Source organism: Dioscorea cayenensis, chromosome 5, assembly GCF_009730915.1.
Source record: "Dioscorea cayenensis subsp. rotundata cultivar TDr96_F1 chromosome 5, TDr96_F1_v2_PseudoChromosome.rev07_lg8_w22 25.fasta, whole genome shotgun sequence".
NCBI lineage: Eukaryota > Viridiplantae > Streptophyta > Magnoliopsida > Dioscoreales > Dioscoreaceae > Dioscorea > Dioscorea cayenensis.
In genome coordinates this window covers 2,868,170-2,895,832 of record NC_052475.1, presented here as the reverse complement: position 1 = coordinate 2,895,832, position 27,663 = coordinate 2,868,170, and the positions used below count along the sequence as shown (strand labels likewise).

Here is a 27,663-nt window from a genome sequence, read left to right as displayed (position 1 = left end):
AACGACCATTTAGAGATTTATTAACTCTGTCAGATGTCACATGGGGTAATTAGAATAAATAAAATTTTTAATTAATTACTTTGAATTGTTTATGTTAAATTGGGATGAAATTCTGATAAAGTAAGGGGTGTTTCTGTTATACGAAGACTTATCAAAAGCTAAATGAAATTTCCAAAAAACAGGGGGTTTTATTTAAACCATGAATGAGTACAAGATAAATGAAATTTCCAATAAATTGGGGGGTGTTGCTGTAAATCTGGGAATTAGTAGAACATTGAACCAGACCAACTGGCCCTGGTTTGCCGAATATATTTACTTCTAAATATGATTTTAATTTATTTTATAATAATTTCATTGATAAATATTATTTGAATATTTGAATAAAAGTATAAATTATGCTAACACTTGTTGAGTTTGCTGGTAAAAGCACTTAGTAGTACATAGTCAGATGTGGGTTCAAAACTTTGCATTTATGGTATTATTTACAGTGCTTCTCCTGCTGAACTCATCTCCCCTGGAGGAGTCATATTTTCCCTTTTTGGTATTGCATGGTAGGGGATCTTATGTGAGAAGAATTTATTTTCTCTCTTCATAGTTGTATGGTAGAAAATTTATTAGCTAATCTTCTACGTGTACACGTGATGGTCTTTCATTGTTCCATATATATACATGTGATAGACTTTTATTGTTCTATATGCCGTTGATCGTGTTAATAAGCTATAAATGTTGATAAACTTTAGGTGGTGCATTTTAATACTTATTTAACAAAATGTTAAGTGAAGGGCATGTGTTGTCTGTTGGGAAAAAAAAAATATAGGAAAAAAAAGTAAAATCCAGTAGAAAATTAAAATGTTTGATCAGTAAATGAGATTGAACCATATAGTTTTGCATTTTTCTAAACTTCAGTGAAAAATTCCTATTATCTTAATTGTTTTTTAGAAAAAATTTTAGATATTTTGTTTTCAGAACTATCCCAAAGTGTCTCATGATTCTATATTATATTTACAAACTAAAATTTTCAGTTATGTCCAAGCAATCAGGTCTTTATTTTTAATTTTTTAATGCAAGCGGAAAATTTTAGATGTGAATTTTTTTTTTTCACATGTAGATCTTGCACTTATTTTTATATTATTGATGATTTGGCTATTCACGTATAAAATAAATTATTTAACTTAATTAAAAACATTGTAATAAGAAAATGAAATAGATTTTTTATATAGTTTACAAGCTGAAAGGAATAATTTTTATATTATTTATATAAAAATGAATAATATTACAATTTACTATTTTTTATTTTAGTTATAAAATAAATATTTGATTATAATTCAAGACTACTTAGTCTAAATGGTTAATCTAAATGGTTAATGATAAAATAAATTTTTTATGTGAATTATGGAGTGTGATGAGGGTTCGAATTCTCATTGGAGAAATTAACTTAAGAATAATACCATAATGCATCTTTACACATTATAATAATATCGTCATTAAAAAAAAAAGAAATATAACATACGTTAAACAAATAAAAAGATTAATCGATAATATATATATATATATATAAATATTATTCACTTGTTTTAAAATATGATTAACTTGGCTGGTCCAAATAGTAGACTTCTAAATTGTTTAAGTAAATTGTTTTAAAATTAAATTTTTATGTATATAAAAATATATAGCCAAAGGAAGCCTGTTGCTTCATAAAACTGTGAGTAATTTTTTTATTTGGATAATATTTTTAATTTAGTGTAAGGAAAAAAATTATAATATCTTAAAATTTCTTAATTAATCATGTATTCTTATTTTATAATAAAGGTATAATTTGTAAATTATATTATTATATATCCAAATTTTTAATTGATTTAATAGTGCATTTGGATTAAAAAAAGTGGAAATTGTCAAAAAAACCCTACAACTTTGCCAAATTGCCAAACAAACCCCCATAGTTTCGGAATACCCAAAAACCCCTTCCTTTTCAACTCCATGATTTTGAAACCCCCAAAGTACGTAATCGGCATTAAACGGAGTGTATTTAAAAATTTTATGGACGAAAATGCCTCTGACGGAAGTCGTGGGTCGCACCCATTTCTGCAGTGTGAGAGGAAGTGGGTGGGTTTTTTTCTTAGGCATTACAAACTGCTTGTCTTCTCTCAACTCGCGACTCAGCTCAACTCGCTCTCCAGCTCTTCTCTTCCCACCCTAGACTCTTCCCTTTCCACCCGCGCCTCAAGAAGAAGTCCCTGCAAGTATTCTGAGATTTCGTCACTTTGCAGCCTAAGGTATTCATTATGGTTTTTTTGTTAACTATTCCATACGTAAGAGACATTTTTTTCGGTTTTGGTTTGTGATTTTGTTTTTGTTGGAAGACATCAAGCTTTCGTGGGGATTAATCGGTCGGGGTTTTTGTTAGTCCGCAGGGAGATGTCTCGGCTAGGGTTTTTGTTTTGTTTTACATTTTCGCCTATGTATACTGATCGAAATGGTTTTTCCCGATTGTTGTGCTTTTGTGTAATGTTTATAATCTACGCTACTCCTTTCGCTGATATGGTTGCAGCTTGTAAAAACGAGGTCTCCGCTTAAACAATGAGCTTTTACCGCTTTAAGTTAGTTCGCCTCCGCTTAATTATTTGTATCTCTGCTTAATAGTATACGCCATCGCTTAAAAAAATGATATCGCTGTTTAAGAACCGAGTGTTTACCGCTTAACAAATTACATTTCCGCTTAACAATGTCGTCGTTATTGTCGCAGGCTTGTGATTACGGCGGTCAATCTAGTTAACGGGCGATGCTACTTGACACCCTAGAGTGGAGACCGCGGGTCGAATCTGAAAGTTCACATGATCCCTCGACATCGGAGATCATCCGAAGCGACACCGCTCACGACGATTTCATCGAGTTGGAAGTCGTATACCAAGAGCGGACCCTTCTCGACTCTCTTGCAGTAGATACGATAACCGCACTCAATAAATTCGTGGATCGGGAAAGCATGCCGACTTTCGAGCCCTCGAAGATGTGGCAATCGTCTCGCTCGCGTTGCGATGGGGGAGGCAATCGTGTTTCGTAAGAAGAAAAACACGGTCGACTTTTCAAGAGAGGTATTTATCGAAGACGTACGAGACACAGAGACTCCATCAGAGCACTCTTCAAAGAACTCGCTGGACGGAGGGAGAAGAGGAGAATTTTGCCAAACCATCGATGGTGTACCTCCCGGGTACAATCCTCTTCCCAAATACCTCCCTCGCTCGGTTCCTAACTCGGATCGCTGATTATGTCGATGATCTACCCGGAATGGGGCGCCACGCATGGGCGCAAGCGACGCACAAGTGGCTTATGGAGGACATACCACAAGCCGCCACCCGAGTGCAATCTAGATGCGCGGGGAAGAAGACCAACACCGGGTATGTTAAGGGTCGCACTGTAGCGCTTAACATCCGGTTTTTATGAGCTGACCGAACCGGAAAGAAAGTCCGTTCATGAAGATCCCAAGGATGCCGTGCTACGGTGAAAAATACTTACCTGAAGCAAGCTGACGATAGAGACGAGTTTGTCATCTCTCGAAGGAAAAAGAGGTAATAATTCAAAAAAATATTTTTGTTTAACTCGAGACGTTAACGCTTTAACCATATCATTTACCGCTTAACTTTATTCATCTATCGCTTAACATTATAACTTACCGCTTAACTTTTGTTCAACTACCGCTTAAACTTTTTAGTTTAATGTTTAATTTGTTTGTTTACTCGCTTTAACACAATAGGTTATAACGCTTTAAATATACTGAGTTACATGTGTAAATATAGTTTTTAATTGTTTAAACTAAATAATTTCGCTAAGATTGTTTGCTTTACACATGCTAGTTTCCTGAGCTGGTTCCGGCGAATGCTGATGAAGAAGTATTTGTTCGGGCCAACCGCTCGGTCGGATGCTATTGCTCCCGAACCGCTTGCTCAAAGGCAAGATGAGAGGGCAACCTCTTCCTTGCGCTACCGGACGCCGCTCTCCCCGCCTCGTGCCAAAACGCATTCGCCGAGGCCGGAGAAGCCCTCCCCCACCCCGCCCGACCGCGGGCTTCCCCGACCGCTGTCACTCCCCGAACGTGGCGCCCCTCACGGCACTAGGCGAGGATGTCACCGCAACTCTCACGCAGCTTTCGCTGATTTTTGATGACCGAAGTTCCCTCGACTTGTCGCCGGGTGGAGGCATTGAAGGCCGGCCACAGTCACAATCGACTGCGCCTTCCCTTCAAACAAATGAAGCACCCGGGACAGATACGCCGTCGGAGTTCAACGACGAGGACATCATCGGGGTGGCCCTTCAAAGACGGCCTCATTCAAGAAGCTTGCAAAAAAAGAGGAAAACAATAATGCCTCCGTCTCCACCCGCGTCTACCGACGATGAAATAATAGCAAAGACCATCGGCAGCAGCACTCATCGGCGGTCGATGTTGTTAACGCTGATGACATGCCCATCACGGTGGAGGAGATCAAGATGGCGCCGAGTTTGCCGCGGTGGAAAAAGATCGTCGACTCGTTGTTGACGACATCACGCATACGGTGGAACCGGCGCCGACAAAGCAGGGCATCAAAGATGGACACAATCCATGAAGAAGAACAACCGCACAACGCTGTGTCTCCCATCGATGCCGCCGCCGGAACTCACTGGTTGAGAAGGTCGCTGAGTCTAACCTCAACGGTGGAATTCACTGTGGAACTAACGGTCGATCGCGCCGCATCGAGGCGCACACAATCCCACAAGAACAAGAAGCATGTAAGGAAGTGTCTCCCGCTGATGCCGCCGTCGTGCCCCCATTAAAGGAAGCCAATAAAAAGTAGAAGAACTTCGGAAAGTCTTCATTCAAGAAAAAAATACGCTGCCAATCGCGACTCAATAAGTACGAGCAGTGAGTTGATAAGGATCTTCCTCAACCGCCCCTATGGACAAGTAAGTTTGAAGTTTTTTTATGATATTGTTTAAACTGCTTTTAGTTACCATTTAAGTAGGAGCGTTAACGCTTAAAAATTTACTGCATAACATTTAACTTATAAGTGATACCCTTTTAAATATTACCGCTACTGCTTAAAACATTCAATATAGAATTTAAAGTTTATACTTTAACGCTTAATTTTTATACTTACAACATTGTTTACATGTCTTTGTTCCGCTCAACCACAAAGACCGCTCGTGTGGAAGAACGACTGCCAAGACCACACGGGCCAATCTATTCGACCCGCTCGAGGGGAAGGAGATGGTCACGCATTTGACGTGATGGACGCATTCAGTATGTATCTTGCAAAAGACGATGAGCGTAGTGTCATATCGTTATAAGAGGCGCCGCTCCATCACACCCGCCACCGGCCTTGTTCACGCCAAAGCGTGGCGACGACGCACATGAATCCACGATGGCTATGATTGGAGATGCCGCCAAGAACTTGCATGAAAGTGGACATCGTCATCCTCCCGATAATTATGAGTGGCCACTTCCATGTCGCCGTCCCCTCGACAATGAAAAAACAAGAATATGTGCATTATTCTTCATGCCAAAGCGAAGAATACGATAAAAAAACGCGCTAGAAATGGTAAGTGCTTTTAATAATTTGTGTTTGTGTAATAGTGTTCGGTAAATAATCGGCATTCTAATATGAACTTGTATATCTCGACAAACTGAACCTATTCGACCTCAGATCGACATGGAGTTGGGCGAGTCGGGCGATCGCAGTACCCGCTTGTTCACGACTAATCGAAGCCCCACGACGTAAAAAAAGGAAGTGTCGATCGCAGCGTCTATGTCATGCGGTTTATCGAGCGCTACTCGCCGGGTGAGAAGCTACGGGTACTCGCAGACCGACGTCCCCTTATCTCGATGACAGGTATGTTTCCCGTGATACTTAGGGTAGGGGAGGGCACCAAGCATCACAGCCAGAGGGGAGTCTTCGCAAGCGGGTTCTTAGTCATTCTTTCTATATTTGTATACACGATTCTTTCTTTAATAATCCGGATTCATTGTTTAACATACACTTTCGTGTTTAAGCATATAGTTCATTGTGTAAATATCAATGTAATTGTTTAAACTCCGCTTTTATCGTGTAAAACGAACCGTAGGGGAGTGTACGCAAGCTGGGTCATAGTCATCAGATAGGTGTAATAGTTTCAAATGTAAACCAGCTTTTAAATTCAATTCATTTTTTTCCGAAGAACATGACAAATTTTATCAATGTAAATGTACATGTATCTAAATTCAATTAAATTCATTCTGCTTTCGCTTTTGAGGTTCTGTTCTTGTTGGATGATATTGTAGTCCGCAGGTACATTATCGGGTAGGGTTCTGCTTTCATTTTCATTTTCATTATCGGCTAATATCAACATTCATTTTAACTCAGTATAATGATAACTTTTGCCCTTTTAACTTTCGCTTTCTCTGCTTTAAGTTTAGGTTTCTCTGCTTTAAATTTAATATTTTCTGCTTTAAAAATATCCTTATTATTTAATAATATCAATGTAATTACAACAAAAAAATATACTTAATATTTTCTCGCTTTAAAAATATCCTTATTACTTAATAATCTCTTATAGAGTGTAATGTAATGTTCCGATTTTTTTATGTGCGACGGGAGTGGAAACGCTGGGGAACCGAAAGCGTGTATTAATTACGCTGGGGAACCGCTAGCACCATCCCGTCTGTACATTTTAAGCGGATACAAATTTATTTTTAAACGATAAAAAAATAATAGCTAAACAGAGAATAAAAATATTTAAAACGTAAGAGATATATTTAAATATAAAGTTCAATATTTAAACAATAATAAGAAGTATATACACAATGCCTAGTTTCGGCAATGTATTCATTCCACGATCCGCGATCGCGACCGAAACGCGGCAATGGCTACAACGCAACTTATGGGACCTCGGACGCCACGACTCGATCCTCTTTCGCCTAGGACACCCAGTGTCGCCTTTCTCGTCACAAAGCGGTCGCAAACGCAGTCACGATTTTCATCCATCGGCCTCGCTATCGTCTCAGTATGGGGAATATAGCTTCCTTTATACGCCATTTTTGAAGTCGAAGCTTCCTTCCACAAATCACCCGTGTTTCTCGCTCTTCAGAATTTGAAGTCAAAAATTCCTTTTGATTGCAGAAAATTCCTAAGTGCGCTCTCGAAAATGTTCAACGCCTCAAAAACATCTGTCCAATATCCAACGACAACACTTCACTTGATCGGATGAGGAAGGAAGGCACGCCACACCCTCGTGCTCACCATGATGTGGAAATGTAAGCGATGCCAGATCTCAATTCCTCGCCAACACTTTAGTTTAAACGAACACGATCAATATTTAAACAGAGACACAAAAATATTTAAACGATAAACATAAATCTTAAACGTTAAAAACAAAAAAAGTTAAATAATAAGTTAATAAGTTAATCGGAGACAATAGTGTTTAAATGGAAACTTGATAAATGTAAACAGATGGCAGTGGATAATAAACAATAATTAACTTCTACAACTATATAAACATAAACGAGAAGAAACTTACAACGAGAAGAACTCGCTTTTCGTGAGGATACGATGCCACATCATCCGCTCCCCAACAACAAGATCAACAACGTAACATTTGAAGATGGAGCGCACGTGACACATGCTACCGGAAGTCAACCTCGCTTTTATATGAGACATACCGCTTTTATGTCCATCGGGTGTGATAAACTTCACCCTCGACACTGGGAAATATCGAGACCCCATCGCTCACATATTTCACCTAACACCGATTCCCAAGAAGTCACTGCGAACATTAGCACTCGTCCCCTCCCCGTCAGATTCTAAAGAATAGCACAAAAAAACTCTCCATAATTTAATCGAAAGAGCTAAAAATTGAATACACCAAATGAGAAGAAGAAAAAGAAGAAGAACAAGAACAAGAACAAGAACAAGAACAAGAAGAACAAGATATGAGCCTTCTAAACTTTGTTTGAGAAAAAGCAAGCGAGGAGGCAAAAAAATTGAAAAAAACTATCGATAAAAGAAAAGTTATGATCGGGCGCTATTTTTTTTCCCACCTTTTCGCAAGGGCAAAAAAAGAATTTCATATCGTGGACCCGCTTCAACTTACCTCAGGGGTTAAAAAGGAATGTAAAATATAACGGAGGGTTGTCCGGGGTGTGCAAAAGTTGGAGGGGGTTTTTGGGAAGTTTTGAAAATTACGAGGGGTGAACAGTAATTTTCCCTTAAAAAAATGATTAAGAAGAATTGGGATGTATATATTTTTTTTATTTGAATAAATATTTTTAATTTAATAAAAAAAAAGTTAATTCTGACTTTCTAAAACACAAACTCTTAGAAATCTTTTTTTTAAACGCCATTCTGGCCCCGGGTGCTAAAAAGAGAAGGCATTTAAAAAAAATTATAAGATCTTTGATTCCTTAATTAATCTCATATCTTTATTTTATAATACGGGTATAATTTATCTTTAAAAATCATATTATTATATATAGTTAGATATATATATATATATAGGGCTGATTAAGGTTTATTAAATATATTTTTTTCTTCTCTAAAATTTAAATTTTCAAACATTATTATTATTATTATTATTTATAATATCTTAATTGATTTCTCTATTTAGAAATACTCTAGTCCTTTACTTTTAAAAATATGAGTTCATTTTCAAAAATAGAAGAACTAATTAGAAGTATTTTTTTCTCAGTGAGCACATTTTCAAAAATAGAAGGACTAACTAAAAAATATTTTTAAGTAGAGAAACAAAAAAAAAACCAAGAGAAAAGTAAATATACTAATTTAAGTATTATACTTTATTATTATTATTATTATTATTATTATTACTTTTATTACCTGTACTTACAATGTACCAAAACAGGAGGTGTAATATATATTTAAATATGTAATTAAAATAGTACAAAATAAAACAAATCTCGAGGCAGAGTGGACGGTAGTGATGACGTAAGGGAGCAAGACAGCTGGATCCAGTAGCGTGGGAAAAGGGCCCGTGATCTTTGTCATATATTCAATGGGCCCGTTTCCCGAGGACACCACTGTACCCTGACTCAGCCCCCACATTGGAAATAGCCCAGCCCGTTTCATATCTCACGGCCCTGTTACAATCATTTCCTCTTCTGCTTCCGCTTTTTTATGTATATATAATAAATCATGTGGAAATATAAATATAGTCCAATGCATGACGTAAGAACGCAAATGAAATGTAAATTTTTTTTTTTTTTTTTGCAGCACTGTTTTTTATTTACTGGTTTAGTTTGTGGTAATGACATATTAAGACATTAGTATAACAATATGAATGATAATATTATATGGTTAATAATATTGCGGTAATTTAATATAACTATATTTCGTTGGAAACTTTTATTATCGGAAAAAGTTTATTACCGTGTTTGGTTGTCATGGCAATCAATTTATTAAAAAATAAAAAGTTATAAGAATACCAAGGTGATTCAAGATAGACACTAAATTTGATGGTAATAAGATTATTAATTTTTTTGATAATATTTATAAGTTAGTAATGTACTATTATTATCAAAATTACCACATAACACGTGGTAATCTTTCTACATTATTGCTAATCAAACGGCTCCTTAAGTTAGTATTATTTATGTACTATTTATAAGCCTAAGTATGGATCTTCTGTATAAAAATGGTGGATTTTTCCTTTAAAGTTACAGAATAGGAAGATTTTTTAATAAGATCTTTAAGCTACTTAAATATTTATCATTTTAACAATTTTTTAAATGAAAACGCATGTCGTTTATATTTTATTTTATTTTAAAAATTATAATATAAAGATAGAAAATATTTTTAATAGTAATTCTTCATTTTTAGATGTATTATAATGTGTATTATTTATTAAATTTATCATCAAGTAGATATTAACAACTTGTTTAGTAATATATGATAGTATTAAAAAATTTCCCTCAGATAAAATAACAAATTTTTATAAATTTATAAAATTGAAAAAAAAAAATCAAGACTAGTTATTAAAAGATAAATTTATCCTTTAATTTGTATATAGCAGATAAACAACAAGAGTGATTGATTAAATTATGAGGCAGGTAAAAAAACATAGTACCTGGGTCATAATAATAATTGGTTTGAATAAGAGCAGTGCAGTCACTGTTTATAGTTCATGTCTTTTTTACATCAATCATCATACCATTTTGAATCTTTGTTACTATTCCACTATATATATAAATATAATTTTATAAAAATAAATATGTGAAAAATTTTTATTTAGTCCTCATCATCTACACTTTTATTTTTTTGGTCAAAATAATATACTCTCCATTCCATCAACTTCACCACCTTTTCATGCTCCCTTTCTTCAAACACTTTCTAGAGTGCCAAAAAACCATAAAAACTCTTTTCTCTCCTTCATTTCAAATGCCATGAAACCATAAAACTCTTCTCTCTCTTCACACAGAACTCTTCTCTCTCTTCCCAACACTCCCATAATGCCCCTACTCAGAGCTTTGTATCACTCTTTCTTCTTCCCACTAAGCCCCTCTCCCTCTCCAGCTTCAGCTCCAACTCAACCACCTTCCTCACCTCCCTTCCCAAAATACCCCTCCACAACCACCACCACCACCACCACCACTAGTCTCCCTTTCTTCCCAACCTACCCCTCCCCACCACCACCTCCTTCTCCCTCTCTTCCAACCTTCCCAGCAAACATCTCTTCCTTAACTCTCCCTACCTCTTCCCATTCTGCCCCTCGCCAGACAAACGCTTCCAAACTTCTCCTTTCCATTTTCATTCCCATTCTAGCCCTCCTCCTTCTCCTCTCTGTCCTTCTCCTTCTTCACTACCTTCGCCAGCGCCGCCGCCAAACCCGCACCTTCAACGACGCCGAGGACTCTCGCTCCGACAGCCACCGTCTCTTTCCGCCCAACTCCGCTCCTTCTGACATCCCCAAGCTTGACACTTCCTCTCGCCCAACAAGCTCAGAGTTCCTCTACTTGGGCACTCTCGTCAGCTCTCGCCCCCACCCTCAAGTCCCACCCGCACCTGCCGCTCCCCCTCCGGCGCGGTCGCCGGAGCTTCGCCCACTCCCTCCTCTCAGCCGGCCGACCGCGGACGCCGCCGAATCCTCTTCGGATGAGTTCTACTCCCCCAAAGCTGCCCCTTTGAAGAAGAAGTCCGGCTCAAATAGCTCTTCTTCAAGCTCGTCGCCGACCGTGTCTTCTTTGCCGGTGAGTTCAAGCCCGTCCGTTTCCACCATTGAATCACTGACCACGAAGAAAGCTTTTGATGGAGATTCTGAGAAGAATATGGATCAAAGGTCCAAGCTTTTACACTTCTCCTCCCATGGAGTTCGACCGGAGAGGCTTCCCCCACCGCCGCCGCCGCCACTTGTGCCGCCGAGGTATGATCGGTGTGAGAATGAACGGAGAGTAAAGCTGAAAGCTTTGCATTGGGATAAGCTTCCGCCGAGCTCCGACCGTGCAATGGTTTGGGATCAGTTGAAGAAATCTGGCTCATTCCAGTGAGAATCTCAAACCAAAACTTTATATATATATATATATATATATAAAAGAAGGAAACATGCATGTATCCATAGAAAACTTCTTGAATGAATTGCAATGGTGGACAGGTTGAATGAAGAGATGATTGAGAGCTTGTTTGTATGCAATCCTGCGAAGATTGGGATGAAGGGAAGGCGGGAAGAGTTTTATTCACTGGGGGATGATAAAACTGTGTTGCTTGATCCAAGAAAGTCGCAGAACATTGCCATTTTGCTGAAAGCTTTGAATGTGAGCAAAGAGGATGTTTGTGATGCTCTTTTGGAAGGTGAGACCTTTTTTTTTTTCTTTTCTTTTCTTTTCATTTGAATTCTTGTATCCAGTGTTGATGCATTGGTAGCATGCGTTGTTTAGGTGACAATTTTGATATCCAGTTACTTCTTGTTATTGAGGTTGAGAACTATATGAGTTTATAATAATTTATTGTATTTCATTATCTTGCTAGTTTGGTTGTGAACTATTTTATGGAAGAAAAACATTATTTCCTTTCAGTTTCATTGCCAAGTCTTCCTTTACATTTGTGTGCTTCTGATTGTCTGTATAAATATGGAGCACTTCTGAAGTGATTTCAGTGTAAATCTTGCTGATATTTGATGAACAAGGTGATGCCTATTTGTTATTTCACATGTTTTTGTCGTGCAGGGAATGTGGATAGCTTGGGCTGTGAGCTTCTTGAAACACTACAAAAAATGGCTCCAAATAAAGAAGAAGAGCGGAAACTGATAGAACACAGGAATGATTTGAATCACAAGCTGGGAGTCGCCGAAACATTTCTTAAAGCAATTCTTGACATACCGTTTGCGTTCAAGAGAGTTGATGCCATGCTTTACATTGCCAATTTCAATTCGGAGGTTGATCACCTCAAACAATCCTTCCAAACTCTCGAGGTAAATCTTTAATGACATTACTTTTATCAGTTCTTTCGCCGGCTAATGTAACTTGTGCTGGTCTTCCAATTGTACGTCTACTTCGATAATTTCACAGGAAGCTTGCGATGAGTTGAGAAACAGTCGATTATTTCTCAAACTTCTTGAAGCAGTTCTAAAGACTGGGAACCGCATGAACATTGGCACAAACCGGGGGGATGCTCGTGCCTTCAAACTCGACACACTTCTCAAGCTAGTTGACATCAAAGGCACCGATGGCAAGACAACCCTCTTGCATTTTGTAGTTCAAGAAATCGTAAAAGCTGAAGGTTATCGCCTTCTAGCAAGCCGTAGAAATCAAGTTAATGTCTCACGAGATGATCAAGAATGTAAAAGGCTCGGCCTTCAAGTTGTTTCCCGTCTCGGGGACGAGCTCATCAATGTGAAGAAAGCTGCAGCCATGGACTTCGACATGCTCTGCAGCTCTAGCTCAAAGCTTGCTACCGGAATAGACAAGATAAGAGATGTTATAAGATTGAACAACGGCGAGCGATTCCATGAATCAATGAATGGTTTCTTGAGAACTGCGGAAGGTGAGATTGTTACCGTGCAAATGCAGGAGGGTGTTGCGCTGTCTATGGTCAGGGAGTTGACGGAGTATTTTCATGGGGATTCTGCAAAGGAAGAAGCTCATCCATTTAGAATTTTCATGGTTGTCAGAGATTTTCTTTCGATTCTAGATCGAGTTTGCAAGGAAGTGAACACTAAGGATGATCGAGCAGCATTCATCAGTACCGCACCTTGCCATTCTCCGGTTTGCCATGTCTCATCGGGAAGTTCTGATGACAGTGAGGCTTTTTCATCGTCGCCGTAAGTGAAGAAGCCGAGGAAGGGATAAAGGAAGCTTGTTTTGTTTGCAACTCTTTTTGGATATAAACTGAACTTTTGCATGTGTATGTATATTATTAGCTCCAAAGTTTGTGTTTTGAGAATGAAACTTAGCTCTGTTTGAAGTTCTATCTGAAAATTTAGCAAAATTAGCTTTTGAATTGTGTAGTTTGCTATGATGAACTTTGATGTTGCAATGATCAGTTTCATTTTTCGGTAATTTTTTTTTTGGCAGGATATTAAACTATAATTTTTTTTAATACGGGGTCTAAACTTCAATTTGAATCAATATATTTATCAACTTCAATTTTGTTTTACCAGGTGATTATCCGAGAGATTTCAATTTATTTTACTAAACGGATTTTATATTAGATGGACTTAAAAAGTCAAAAAAATGCAAAATAAAGGGATTATTTTGATATTTTGATCAAAATATCAAAACAGAAACAAAGTGAAATACGAAACTAGGAGTGCAAATATCACCTAGGGTGTTATATTCTTAGAACCACAAGCAAAAATTAAAGGGTAACCGGTGACTGAGATGACGAAGTCCATCAAGAGGCAACAAAGGTCTTCTCAGTCGAGCGAAGGAGGATCACTCCGGGGCTGAATAAGTGTTGAGTTGCTAACGAGGTCAGCTGATCTAGCGCTCAAAAAATCGAGAGAGCATTTACGAAGACTTACATTTTCTAAATATTAAAATAAAGAGACCACTTAAAGACAAATAATATTAGAGGGACCAAAGGGGCAGATTGACTATATTTGAGCGACTAAATAGGGTATTCTTCCAAAAGTTTAATTAGTAAAATGCTTATAATTGTTCTATGGGAGACTGTGTATTGCTTGTAGCAAGTTAAAAATTTCCAAGCTTTTAAGTTAAATAAATTTAAAGGTTGTACTAAGAATGCCATTATACTAAGATTCTCTACTTAAGATATTAAAGGAGACCACCGAGTATCTTCGTCTGTATGGTGTGCTATTCTTTTCTTATGTTTTTTTTAGTTACTTCTGATTAAGAAGCCAATGAGACGTAAGTTTGAAGTTTTAGAAAATAAATTTTCTTTTACTGCGCTCACAATATATATATATATATATATATATGAGAAATTTACATAAATTTTAATCCATGTGATTATTGAAAAGTTAAGATTTCATTTTTTTATTATTAATTGAGAAGTTGAGGTTTGAGTTTTTAAGACCCTGCCAATTTTTTTTATTTTTCCTAATCGAAACTTACATAAAATAAGGACAAAGTATTATCAAGCTTACAAGTACACTCCACATTTGTATTCATCACTGACTTAAACCTTAAATGAGGATGTTTATTGCCTGGTATAAATAAATAAAGCTATGAAATTAATTTTTCAATACACATGTGTTCTCATCCTGTATGAACTCAGATTTGTACATGCTTTTTTTTTTTTGGGTGAAACACGAACACTCTACTTGTCAATATCAATATATATATATATATATATTAAATAAAAAAATAAAAATAAACATTGGGAAAAAAATTTGCAAACAATAAAAAATGAATACTTAACAGAGAAGAATCTTTATTCCCCATGTAAAAAATGAATTTGATGTTATAGATAAATAATACATTTTTTATGAAAATTAGTATAAAAACAGATAGCATGAAACAAAAAAGAACACGAATGTCTCGTTTCTTTTTTCCTTAAAAAATAACGAAATACTGGAACTGATCCTCCAGCCCAGCTTTCAGCACCTGCATAGAAAATTCAGCAGAATCTGGTTTAAAAGAACAAAAAAAAAAGATGGGAAGTATATATTATAGCAGTCATCAGTCTGCAGAAAATACGAGAAATTTTGAAACGTGGATTTAAATGTGAGGAAGTGAACAAAGTAATCGCCAACATAAATCATGATCGCTTCGATCATTCCACCAAATATAATGCTCTGTAAGTTAGGCAATTTGCAATGCTTTTCAGTATATAATCAAAATAACTGAGTACGCGGAATTTCTCAGTTACAGGTGTTGAGTACAAGTGTACAAACCTCTAGAATACACAAAGAATGGAAATCACATAAGACACAAAATCATCCATGATGTTTGTTTTATAAGACACTTTCATGAGATAACAAGAATAACATGTTGCTATTAATATTTTGGAAATAATCACAGATCTTGTGGATAATCATAAACATAAGCACCAATTCACATATCCATGGTCATCTATGATACATATATTTAAAATACTTCAGAACTGCTGCTGCAGTTCAGTTTCATTCTAATTGGCATGATTCACCAAACTAGCCTAGAGTTATCTAAATAATCTCATCACAAAAAAACTATGGAGAAACGATTTAATGCTCAAGTATAAAATTCTTCTGAGTCATTTTTCCCGAAAGAAGATACCATGCATTTAAATAGTAAACAACAGACTTTTGACAAAGAAATAATTCATATGCATGTAGAAGAGATACCTGTTAAAATTAGTTTCTGTTTCATACTTCAACTGGTTCTACAGACCAACATTTGGATTTCCGGATCCTGCAGCCACAACTCCCATGCCACCGCCCCAATCTGAGGTGTTTTCTGAATCACCTGGTCTTTCGGCTATGAGAGGAACTTTGGTTTTATCTTCACCCATCTCTTGCACGAGTTCATCGATCTTGCGAAATTGATAAGGCCATCTCCAGTTGTACAGAAATTGCCGAAGATCAAACCTGTTATCTTCTGGTGAATAACTCTGTCAATTATAGGAAAACATAAGAATCATTGTGTGGTTGCATATAAAAACTTTAGGGAGAGCACATTACATCACATGCAGTGACAAAGAGAAGATACATACCTCAGCATGATATGAGGGTGTTAAGACAGTCATCTTATGTCGGTTGATTGAATAGTACTTGAAGAAATGTTTTACTTTCTCCGCTACCTCTGATGGAGTTAATTTTCCGCACCATTTGTGGCATAGATTCTGCAGCGACAAACATTGGTAAGGAGGATGAAAGAAATATTATTCTCAAATATGAGTTTTCAAAGTGTAATTCAAGGAGCAAGTAAAAGAACTTCATAATTAATGGTGGCTATTCATCCAAAGCAGCCATAACAATATCAGGTATCTTTTTTTAAGAACCTCCTCATTTGAGGTAGAGTGTGACTAATTATCTCAAATGATGTTTTTCAGTAAAGATTAAGCAAATGACATAAAGCCCATGCTAGTCAAGTTAAATCAAGCATCCGAAACAAAACCACTATATTGGTTTATCCTATAAGATAAAAGGCTCCAAACTATTCTTGCATGTAGCTTCATAAGGGATTGTTTCGCTGACTGAGAATCAAGAAAATGACAGGGTGTTGAAATCCCGTGTCAAGAACAGCTGAAAGTATAAACTCAATAAAAGCTTTATACCACAAAACAATATCAATATAACCTCATTGCTACTAAATGAAACTATAATAACCATGACATTATTGAAAAGACTGAATGACAAACATCATGGGGCTTCCCTCCTTACATAGCCAAAGATTTCATATAGATTTTTTTTAATTAGGTTGCAATGTTGAATGCAAACTCAAAAGATTTCCTTGATTTATCCCCCTAATTAGAATACCAACAAATATATGATTATTTCTTTCTCTAATTAGAATATCACTTGGGGTAAATTTTTCCAGTGAGTACCTAAGTTTGGCCTTACATTAGTTTGAACACTAACTTCAATTTATATCAAAATGAGCACCAAGCTTTAATTTCATTCCTCCGACGGGGTAATTGGGGATTTCCGGTGGATTTTTAGTGACGTGGATGCCGGAAAGCTTGCGTGGATGCCCTGGGTCCACGTCACCGACTCACTAACGCAAGCTGGCAAGTCAGTGACGTGGACCCAGGGCAGCCACGCAAGCTTTTCGGCGTCACCAAAAATCCACCAGAAATCCCCAATTACCCCGTCGGAGAAATGAAATTAAAGCTTGGTGCTCATTTTGATACAAATTGAAAGTTAGTGCTCAAACTGATATAAGGCCAAACTTAGATGCTCACTAGAAAAATTTACCCATATCACTTGTCATACTTAGCTTTTTCACCCAACTCATGATCTCCTATTGTTGGATCGAGCAGAAAGTCCTCGTGCAATCCTTCAAATAACGTTTAACATTCCCTCATGTATTGAGGTGGCATCATCACTTGCCAATTCCTTCCATAGAATTTACATTTTTCAATTTAGGTAACAAATAAGGGCCTACAAGACCTTCACATAATCAACTGCAAATTTGCGGGTGACTTCAAGATCCCTTCTTTTAGCAAAGGTTCCTAAGGGAGTCAATGGCCAATAAATGCCAAGGAAAATGACATTATTACCACATTCTTTTGTGAAGTTTGAATTCTAGCAAAAGAAAATGCAATAAATGCTAAGTGACCTCTGTTCATCTTCCCTACTATGTGAAGTGGGAGAGGGAGTCCTAGTTTGGAAAATCTAGTGTTTTAACTTGTTGTGATTTGTGGAAGTTATCTCTTGTTGTGTATAGAACCCAACAAATTGGGCGACAAATCACCTAATGATTACCAATGAAACAGGGCAGTAGACAATCTAGTAGGATAGGATAGAGCATGATCGTAGCAAAAAATTAAAAATAATACTAAAAATAAAATACATAGAGATATTAGGTAGAAAACCCTTGAATAAATTAGGGCAAAAACTACATGTAAAGATAGAAGAATTTTACTAAGTGAGAATTTTGAAATTATACTCTCTAAAAATAAACCACCAATGTTAAGCGACTTGTGTCAAGAACAACCCAAGGTATAAACTCATAAAAAGCTCATACCATCAAATAAGATCAATATAGCTTTATTGCTACTGTGAAATATGTAACTACGATAGCTATGACATTAGTGAAAAGATTGAATAAAAACAACATAGGGTTTCCCTTCTTTCATTGCCAAAGCTTCGTGTGTAGATCACTAGATCACTCTAACTAGGATGTAACATTGTGTGCAATTTCATACAATTCTCCTTGATTTCTTCCATGCATGCAATCCCATGCAATTCTCCTTGATTTTTTCCCTTAATTAGAATATTAATACTAGCCAAGATATATTTACCTCTCCCATCTTATTAGGATGTCAGTCATCATATAATTATTTATTGCCATACTTAGCTTTTTCACCTAATGCATGGTCTCTTATTGTTAGATATTGTAACAAGTCCTCTTGTAGACCTTTAAAAAATGTTCACCAGAAGATAAAAATACTTCTCATGTTGTCTGTTCTAGGTCTGATCTAGACAAGTAATGGCGGGATGGAGGTTTCTCTTTTGCCTATTTAGTGTATGAGAATTTAACAATGCCAAAACATGTGTCATGGAACAACGTTATCACCCATATGTTTTCTAGTGTACATAGTTGTTGAGATGCAAATCTTAATCAAGCAAAGAAACTGTGAAGACATGATTCTCACCACTACCCATGTATAAATCGAGGAAATGTGGTTCTCACCACCTATGTGATAAAGCAAACATGGGTGGATCACTTTCAATCTACTAGAAACAATCAATAATTGGAGTTGAAAAAGCACTATGTGCTGAATGAAAGGTTAGTCTATAGGCGAATCCATGCGCAGTACAATCACTGAAAAAATTCAGGTGCGAACAACCTAAGCAATCACCACACAGAATGTAGTTACATAAGTAAAACAAACATGATGATATCATAAAAAGCTATTTTTGTCTGAGAAGATTGACATACCTGAAACATTGACACAGGACCACAACGGAAAATCTTCCTCAACCTTCCATAGACTGACAACTCCTCATATGTCATTCCCATGTCCACTTCATCCAACTAATTCACACAAGATAGCGACAAAAATATCAGATTAAAATATCTTTTAAATCAAACTCAATTTAGATTAAACATTATGTCAGTGAGTAAACATATATTTTATACAAGGAAGCCAGAGAAAATAACATCAAAACAGTAGTTAATAGAGACATTTGATCAGATTGCGACAAGAACACAGAAAAAAGTGTCAAATCATGCCACCATACATTTTGTCAGATTAAGAGATAGAATGAAATTTTAGTCACAAAAGAATATTAAAAACACTCTTAGACGCTAAACTGAACTATAAAGATGCAAGGCCATGAGACCTGGTTGTAGTTAGAACGTATGGGCTCCAGTTCTGCGGTAGGCGGAGCTGCTTCAATATCTGCCAAAGAAGCATATCCAAGATGAGCTGCCCCCCACCGTAAAAAAGACCGAAGGTCCACCTTACTCACACTTCCAATAGGATTTATATCAGCTGAACTGCAATCATACTGCAGATGGATAAAAAAAATGAAAGCATTTAAGAGAGACTTCTTCACAAGAGCAATAAAATGAATATCTGATACCAGTATCTGCACATAAGTATTAAAAAAAAATCTGGATAAGGATACCAGAACAAGTTTACAGCAACAAAATAGTGATATAGTTAAATCTCTTCATCATAATGAATTCTATCTTATACTGATATAATAGCCTCCCAATATTCAACATATTGACCCTGGGACATAAAAAATATTGTAGATATCCAATCCTAATAATTAATCACCAAAGCAAACCTGTGCCAAAAAACAATCCCAATAAAACATTGAAGATTGTATATACATTTTAATGAATTTGTAAAATCATCAAATAACTTAAGTCTAGAATTGATTAAATTTGCCAGCATCTATGTAAAATACAATCATATAGGCACCGACAGCAACAAAGATAACAAACAGAACATTCATATAACAAGAACTCTTCTTTTACCTTAGTTAGGTAGCCGCGTAATCCTTCATCAACATTTGAACTACCTAATACGAGATAAAATCCCGATTTATTATGAACCCATGGCATAAGGGATGCTAACATAAATGCTAGCACCATCCTAACACGAGCTTGAATATTCTGCAATGCTAAATTCTCAGTATTTGATCCTCCATCAACCTGTATGTTCAAAAAAGCCATTCTAAAATTTGAATGACAAACAATAGCATCTAAGACAATTATTGTTGTGCTTAATACAAGGGTAAATAAGAACAAGGAATTATTCACACATCACATGCACAAATATAAGCAACACAGGTATTGCTCTGCTCAATATTTGGTAATTTACACAGCAAAACTTGGTCGTGCAGTGCTACTTTTCATGCATGCACACACACATTAAAAAGGTTTCTGTCTTGATGAACTTTCATTTCAAAATAAAGCCCCATGATATTTTATTATTTGTATGCAAATTTCAAAAAATAGAAGTAAAAAAAATGCCTACCATTCAAAATAAAATTTAGTAAACAAATGAAATAAAATGAAATTTCATTCCCATGCTAGGCCTTGATGAATTTCACAGTCCAAAGTTTAGAATGTGAATCAATGGTTCGAAATAATATCAACTAATGGAGATACATGCAACATAAAGAATTTAGAATGTTATACACACGTAAGGAGTACTTTTTGGAGAGGTGTATACAAAAAATTCTAAAACTAAGTAAAATTAGAAATACAAATCTAATATGAAAAGTGATTCTCCTGGCAAGCAAATAAATTCAACGAAGCAGATAAATTTAAATATTTTAAAGTTCAAATTCACCATATTCATCCTCATATTTACCTCTAAGATTTGTTGAAGATAGTAAAAAAATAAGTGTGTGTTTACCTTGTAGCATGGACGCTTTCCTGTAAGAGTCTGGAACAAAGAGAGCAATGCAGAAATAACACTATCTATAGGCACATCGAGGTGCCACGAACCAATCTCATCTGCAAGCTTCTTGGCACGTGATCGAGTCGCTTCAGAGCTACAAGACAGCACAAGACAGCTGTAACTAAGCATTGGCACACATAAGAAAAGCTTTCCTAGTTACATGGAATTGTAGCAGATAAGAAGCCAGGATAAAGTTGACATGAGGAAATCAATAAGGAAAGGCTCAGGTACTGCAGCAGAGAATTTACACACGGTATTTGCTTTTCTTCTTCTCAAAGACTTGTGAGAACAATTAACCATTGCATGCTTTACCCAATCGCTTCAAGAAAGTGGATGTCCCTGTTAGACCATTCTGTCAAGTAGCTGGTGAAAACATAGCTTACGACCCCATGAACGTAAACAGAAACACAGGTTTGCTGATGCTGGCAAACCTTCCAGCCATTTGCACAGCCCGTGTGATGGTTAGCATATGGTAAGCTAACATTTGTCAAAGGAAAAATTCTAAGAAAAAAAAAAATTGAATTGTGGCATCTCACACCACCATGGTCAACATGGACAATATCAATCCTTAGCAGTGAGGAGATTATAGATAGGCCCTACAATGGAACTAAGGATAATAAGGAACCAACTTTGATAAAGTGCCTACAAACATATAACAACAGGATTCAAGTTCAGTAAGTCAACGGCAAATTAGAGCAAACATATGAAGAGTAAATCTGACTAAGCTATTAGCTTAGGAGGTAACATAAGCAAAGCCTCAGGGAAATTAATAAGTCCAGGCAAGCCACTTTTACAGACCATACTAAAACAGTGAACAGAAGAGGAAATTGTTTCGAATTGGAATGTTTGAAAAGGTCCTATTGCTAAAAACCAAACCACCCACCTATTCTCGGTTCCCATGTAAACTGTGTAAAATACACGTCTAGCAAATTCTTTGCTGTCAGTTGGGAACTCTCCATTCTTGTACTGTCCAATGCGAATTGCATCAGTTTTGACTTGCTCGTCTCCATTTTCTATGTCTGCAATAAATTTTTTAAATCTTTTAGTACAATAGTCAAGATAAAGAAAACCTATGAAATAGCCACCATAAGTAGCATATTATTTGCCAAATATAAAATAACAGAGTCAGCTCAATGTACCTTTAATGACCAGCTGACACATGCAGCCCACAATAGCTGCAACAGCAGAACTATCTGCTCCACCTGAAAGTGGAAGAAGAAAACCAGATGCACCACTTCTTCGCAGATAATCCCATAACCAACAACTAGGGCCAAATGCGATTTCTTCCTCAGGACAATGATACTTAACCTGCAAATCATGAAAGCTCATTAAAAAGAATTAGTTACTGTCCTTCAGATGAAGAAAATTAATACAAATCATTCAAACAGAGAAAGCAGCATATAAATAACGTAAAAGGAAATGGAGCCCCATGAAGAAAAACTAGATAAGAAGTAGAAATATTTATACCAATAAAAGCCTCAGAAATCAACTTCTTCCTTGTAATATGCACCAAACAACACAACTAAAGCAATTTGATGATATTTATTATTATAATTTTTCTGCCTTTATTATCATGAAGTTTTTCCTACAATACTGGCGTGGTAGAACACCTTGTCAAAGGTATAAAGTCAAGAAAAGCTTGTACCATGAAACAAAAGCAATATAACTTTCTTGCTACAAGGAAATATGAAACTATAATAGCTATGATGACATTGCTGAAAAGATTGAATTACAAACAACATAAGGCTTTCCTCCTTTATTACCAAAGCTTTTTGCATGAAGAAGCCTCTAATTAGGCTACAATATTGCATGCCATTCTCCTTGATTTCTTTCAATGTATTTCTCCTGAATTTTTTTCCCTAATTAAAATACCAGCCAACATATGATCACTTCTTTTCCTTTGATTAGGATATCAACCAACATATGATTATTTCTTTCTTCTAATCAGAATTTCAATCATTACATATTTACCTTCTTCACCCAACTCATGGTCTCCTATTGTTGGCCCCTGTACCAAGTCCTCTTGTAGACCTTATTCATGCTCAACATGACCCACATTATATATTATATGTAATAAATATATCTTTTCAAAGGTAATCAATAATATTTGTTGATTGATGGATACAAACAGAAATGTTTCTTAGTAAAAAACAAGACATGCATTCCCACTAGTTCAGAAAAGCTTCAGACCTGTTACATAAATAGCAAATTTCCTGCTTGAAGATTTAAGGGATTTGAGTTTGAAATTCCCTTTTCCTCCATTACTGTGACTGAAGTGCAGTGGAAGCCCATAAATATGGGTCTTGAACTTGAAAATTTCAAGATTTATGCTTTAGAAATTAATGCCCACTTAACATGGTGCCTATGACTTTAACCTGATCAGTCCCAAGTTCTCACCCATCAAATTTCCACTGTTAAGATTTGCTTCAGTTACAAGGCAGAAAATAAGCAAGCTAATAAACAGCTGGCTACTTTTTTGAAGGGGCGCAATTTGCTAATTCAGAATGAAAAGAAAAGGGTTTAAGCACATGTACTAAGATTAAAAGATAATTGCAGCAGTGCAAGAACAGGTGCTAAAACTCAGTTCACTAAAATTGGGTTCATTACATCAAATACATTTTAATGAGAAAGTACAATGTTCTAAGGATAATGCACAAAACAGTCAAATGAAGATATGGATTTTTGATTCTTTGATAGCTCTAACAGCAAAGAAAAGTCAGTCCCAAGAACATGGAATCATGTACCTGACGCAAAGCTAAGAAGGTAAGTATGACTCAATGAAATAAATCATGTGAAGTAAAGCTACAGTAAACAGCTTTATCTTCTTAGTTGGATGCTGCGAAATCTAAATCACTGTAACTAACAAAATATTCTCAAAGGATGATTATAATATACATCACATGTAAACATTTAAGTGGGCATTAAAATTGTTATAATTAACCAAGATCCTTAAAAAAAATTCATGATAAAGACTAATAGTTTAAATCAATTCACAAAGAAAAGCAAATATGTAACATCCAAAGAGGAAAAAGAATTACCTCAACTGGAGCGGTAGGGACCATCTGGAGCTTAAATGATTGGCAAATCTTGTAAGGTGCTTTCACTGAGAAAACTTTTTGTTTTTGACTAGCTTGCTCTCTGAAACTACTTATAGATCCTCGATAACTAGAAACCTGCTTTCCAAAACCATAAATTATCAAAAACTAATTAAAAAAAAAAAACAAAAACAAAATTATACAACATAGGCATGACTTATAAATGTGCTTAGATTCTCATGGCGATAATGCGGGCAGGCTTCTTTAATGCCAAACTGACAAATATTGAACCACATTCTTCTTCTAGCGCACCTATTGTAACAATGTTCTCAACAAAACAATAGCACATAGAATATAACCGGAAATTAGAACAATAGTTGGCTGAAGTGTTTGAGATGTGAGAAGATGTAACAACAAGCCAAACAGGAACACGAATGTCAATAATTATTTTGCTCAAAATCATGCAATTGATTATAGCAAATATAAGGCTTTCACATAGGTAATTATGTAGAAACTAAATGGCCAATCTTGAGCAAATGAAACTCACAGCATCAAGATCTACTTGTGCAATCAAAACTTCAACATCCTTCAGAGAAAATTGAGACCCTTGAGCGACCACATCTCCATTAATCACAATACAAGAGCATCCATCTGCCCAAATGAATATGGAAACATGTCTAGGCAAATGCAAAACAAGAGAATAAAAGTATGACACAATGACTTAACTGGAATCAATCCACATACCATAATAAAGCCGAGCACCATCACAACCCTGGTGATTACTGTACATGTAAACCCCTCCACAGGAGAGGGTTGCATTTTTAATTGCATCAATTCGCACATTGAGTTTTCTTAGTTGATGGTGGCTTCCACTTGCATTCAGAAAAACCTCAACACCATTCAATGCAAGTCCAATGCGAGGTGGATCAGCAGTGAAGAGTTCTTCACATATTTCAGCAGCAACAGCTCTGACAAAAACAAATGAAAAAGGGAAATCTAATAAAAAAAATCCACCTTCACAGCAAATGAATACTCTAAGTGAGACAATCTCTTCAGATATTTGTTTGCATGTGATCATCCCAAAACCAAAATTAGACAGAAAACTGGGAGATCTTTATGTGCCATGACGCAAAACAACCAGAACAAAGAATCAATACAAGATCCAAATTTAATTGTAACAGTTTCAAAGAGGTCTACATGTTGATATGGGGCAAAAGAGAAACAAGGGGAACATGTTTAAATAAATGAAGCAAAAAATAAAGGCTAAGAACATCTTGTAGAGTAGAAAAAAATCAGTACAAGAGAATAAAACACTTAAACTTAGGGATGAAGAATCAAGAACTAATGTATTTTGTGGGTCATGTAAAAGCCAAGTGACATGTCAAGGATAACTCAGACTGTATTAATTTACATTAAAGAACAACAGGAAAATGCAAAGTTGCAGAAGCAAGGAGTAGCATGTAATAGGGCATACATCTACACTATCACTTAGTTGCCTCAAGGTTGATTCTTACACATCAAGAAACTGGATATATCCATAACCAAAAGGTGCTGAACTCTGTGAAATTGCCTCTGAAACATCAGAAGGGAGCTGGAAGTCCACAAGCATGTATTTATGTGTCCAAGCCGAGAACCACCGGAGCTCCCTATAGTTTCCATCATTGGCAAGGGACATCTTCGGACGGATCATGAGTATTCTCCGGTTCATACAAAAGACCTGGCAGTTGTAGCGCACACTGTCATGAATAATTGGCATTCCAATACCACACAACACATTGTCAGTCAAATCACCCAACAAAAGATCTTTCAAGCACTCCCACCTGCACACAAGTTCCCCACTTTGAGATTGTATGCCATCCTGAGATAACAGGACATTAAAAAGAACACTCTTTATTTTTTAAAAGTATATTTCATGAATTCTTCAAATTGGGATTACAAAGAAACATAATAATAGAACATCCAAAAGGAGCCAACTTTAATAAGCGGAACATTATCAAAATGAAAAGAACAAATTTTGAATTAAAAGAACAGCAAACCAACACAAAGATTTTTCTTTTAGACATTAAACAGAACTCAATCACATCAAAATTTCTAAACTACAGATGTAATTAAAACTTTTCCAAATTGTATGAAAACAGAAACAAAAAGAAAAATAAAACACAAAAGCATCATGTGAAAACAAAAACATTAAAATAACCTTATTTAATTTAAAATAAAATAAAAAAGAATAAGAAGAGAGAATATCATACGGATGCCTCAATTTGAGATTAAACAGAATACAGAATCATAATAATAGAACATCAAAAAGATTACATCTTGAATCATTCTTGAATCAAAAAGAAGAAATTTTGAAGTAACCAAAAAACATAACACACACACACACGCACAAAAACTAGTATTTCAGATATTAAAAGGAACTCAATCACATCAAAAATTTTCAAAGGAAGCATGCAATTAAAACTTCCAAATTGCACAAAAAAAAGCCAAAACAAAATGCAAAATAAAACACAAAAGCATTACGACTGACGAGTGTGTAACGGTGTCCTCCTCCAAGAAGTGATCCTCACAACCATAACCAGTAATCTCGAGCTCGGGGCCAAGTCGGATGACAGCGCCGGCTTCTTTGGCCCTAGCAATAGATTTCTTGATGTTGCGAAGATTGTTATCAAAATCCATGGCCCATTGGTTCAGATTGCAGGTGGCGACCTTCAAGAGCCTCATCCTCACAAGGAGAAACCCTAGAATTTTCCACAAATGGAGTCTTGAGAGGTTCTTGTTCTTCTTCTTGGAATTCGCTATAGAATCAAAGGAAGGGTTTGATTTGATAACGTTCAACTCCCTCCTCTATTTAGTATTTATATTGGACTCCTCCCCTTTTACAATTTCACCCCTGTATGATTTTGTAATAACAAAACCAGAATTTAGAGGGTTCTACAGTAGTAGGTTATAAGCACGGCCCGAAATTTGGCCCGGTGGAAAGGCATCCGACGACTTCCTTTCCATTTAACTTTAACTTTTTAATCAAATGTATTTTAAATAGATTTACATTTAGCTTTTTATTAATTAATATTCGCTTTTAAAAATAGGTGTAAATATCAAAATGATCCCTCTATTTTTAGTTTTCCGCCCTTTTAGTCCCTCTAACATAAAATCCGCCATTTTGGTCCTTGTATTTGCACATTTTCGTCTTTAAGTTGTAAAATACACCCTTTTGGTCCTTGTATTTACACATTTTCATCTTTTTTTGGCCCCTCTAATTCATCAACTAGAAGGACCAAAATGACATATCCATCGATTAGAGGAATCAAAAAGACAAAAATATGAAAATACGAGTACTAAAAAGACGGATTTTATATTAGAGGCACTAAAAGAGCGAAAAATACAAAATAGAGGGACCATTTTGATATTTTGACCTTAAAAATATTATTAAAAATATTCCATAATATGTATTTAAAAAAATGAATCGATAACTATAAAAAAATTTAACTGTGGCAATTTATATGAAATTATCTTAAAATATTTTTTATTTTCAAAAAAAATTATATTGAATTTTTGGGAAAATAAAATTAGCCATAGTTTAATAAAATAGATTAATAAATAAAAAATTTTAGTATTACAATTTATTTAAAATTACCTTAAATATTTTTGAATTT

General features: G+C 35.8%; 2 protein-coding genes across 2 annotated transcripts; one reads left to right on the top strand and one right to left on the bottom strand.

Moving 5' to 3' along the window:
* Positions 1–10,305: 10,305 nt before the first annotated feature.
* LOC120259839 (formin-like protein 2) lies at positions 10,306–13,413 on the top strand. Its single transcript, XM_039267287.1, has 4 exons — positions 10,306–11,493; positions 11,602–11,798; positions 12,173–12,417; positions 12,515–13,413. Exons 1-4 carry the CDS (start codon positions 10,463–10,465, stop codon positions 13,268–13,270), a joined length of 2,229 nt encoding a protein of 742 aa, XP_039123221.1. The 5' UTR covers positions 10,306–10,462; the 3' UTR covers positions 13,271–13,413.
* Positions 13,414–14,823: 1,410 nt separating this feature from the next.
* LOC120261719 (glutamine-dependent NAD(+) synthetase) lies at positions 14,824–26,817 on the bottom strand. Its single transcript, XM_039269702.1, has 14 exons — positions 26,538–26,817; positions 25,525–25,830; positions 24,755–24,978; positions 24,558–24,661; positions 24,014–24,148; positions 22,115–22,283; positions 21,859–21,994; positions 20,931–21,069; positions 20,045–20,221; positions 19,399–19,566; positions 18,995–19,090; positions 16,101–16,229; positions 15,733–15,998; positions 14,824–15,013 (listed from the first exon to the last, which is right to left on the bottom strand). Exons 1-13 carry the CDS (start codon positions 26,729–26,731, stop codon positions 15,771–15,773), a joined length of 2,205 nt encoding a protein of 734 aa, XP_039125636.1. The 5' UTR covers positions 26,732–26,817; the 3' UTR covers positions 14,824–15,013; positions 15,733–15,770.
* Positions 26,818–27,663: the final 846 nt, after the last annotated feature.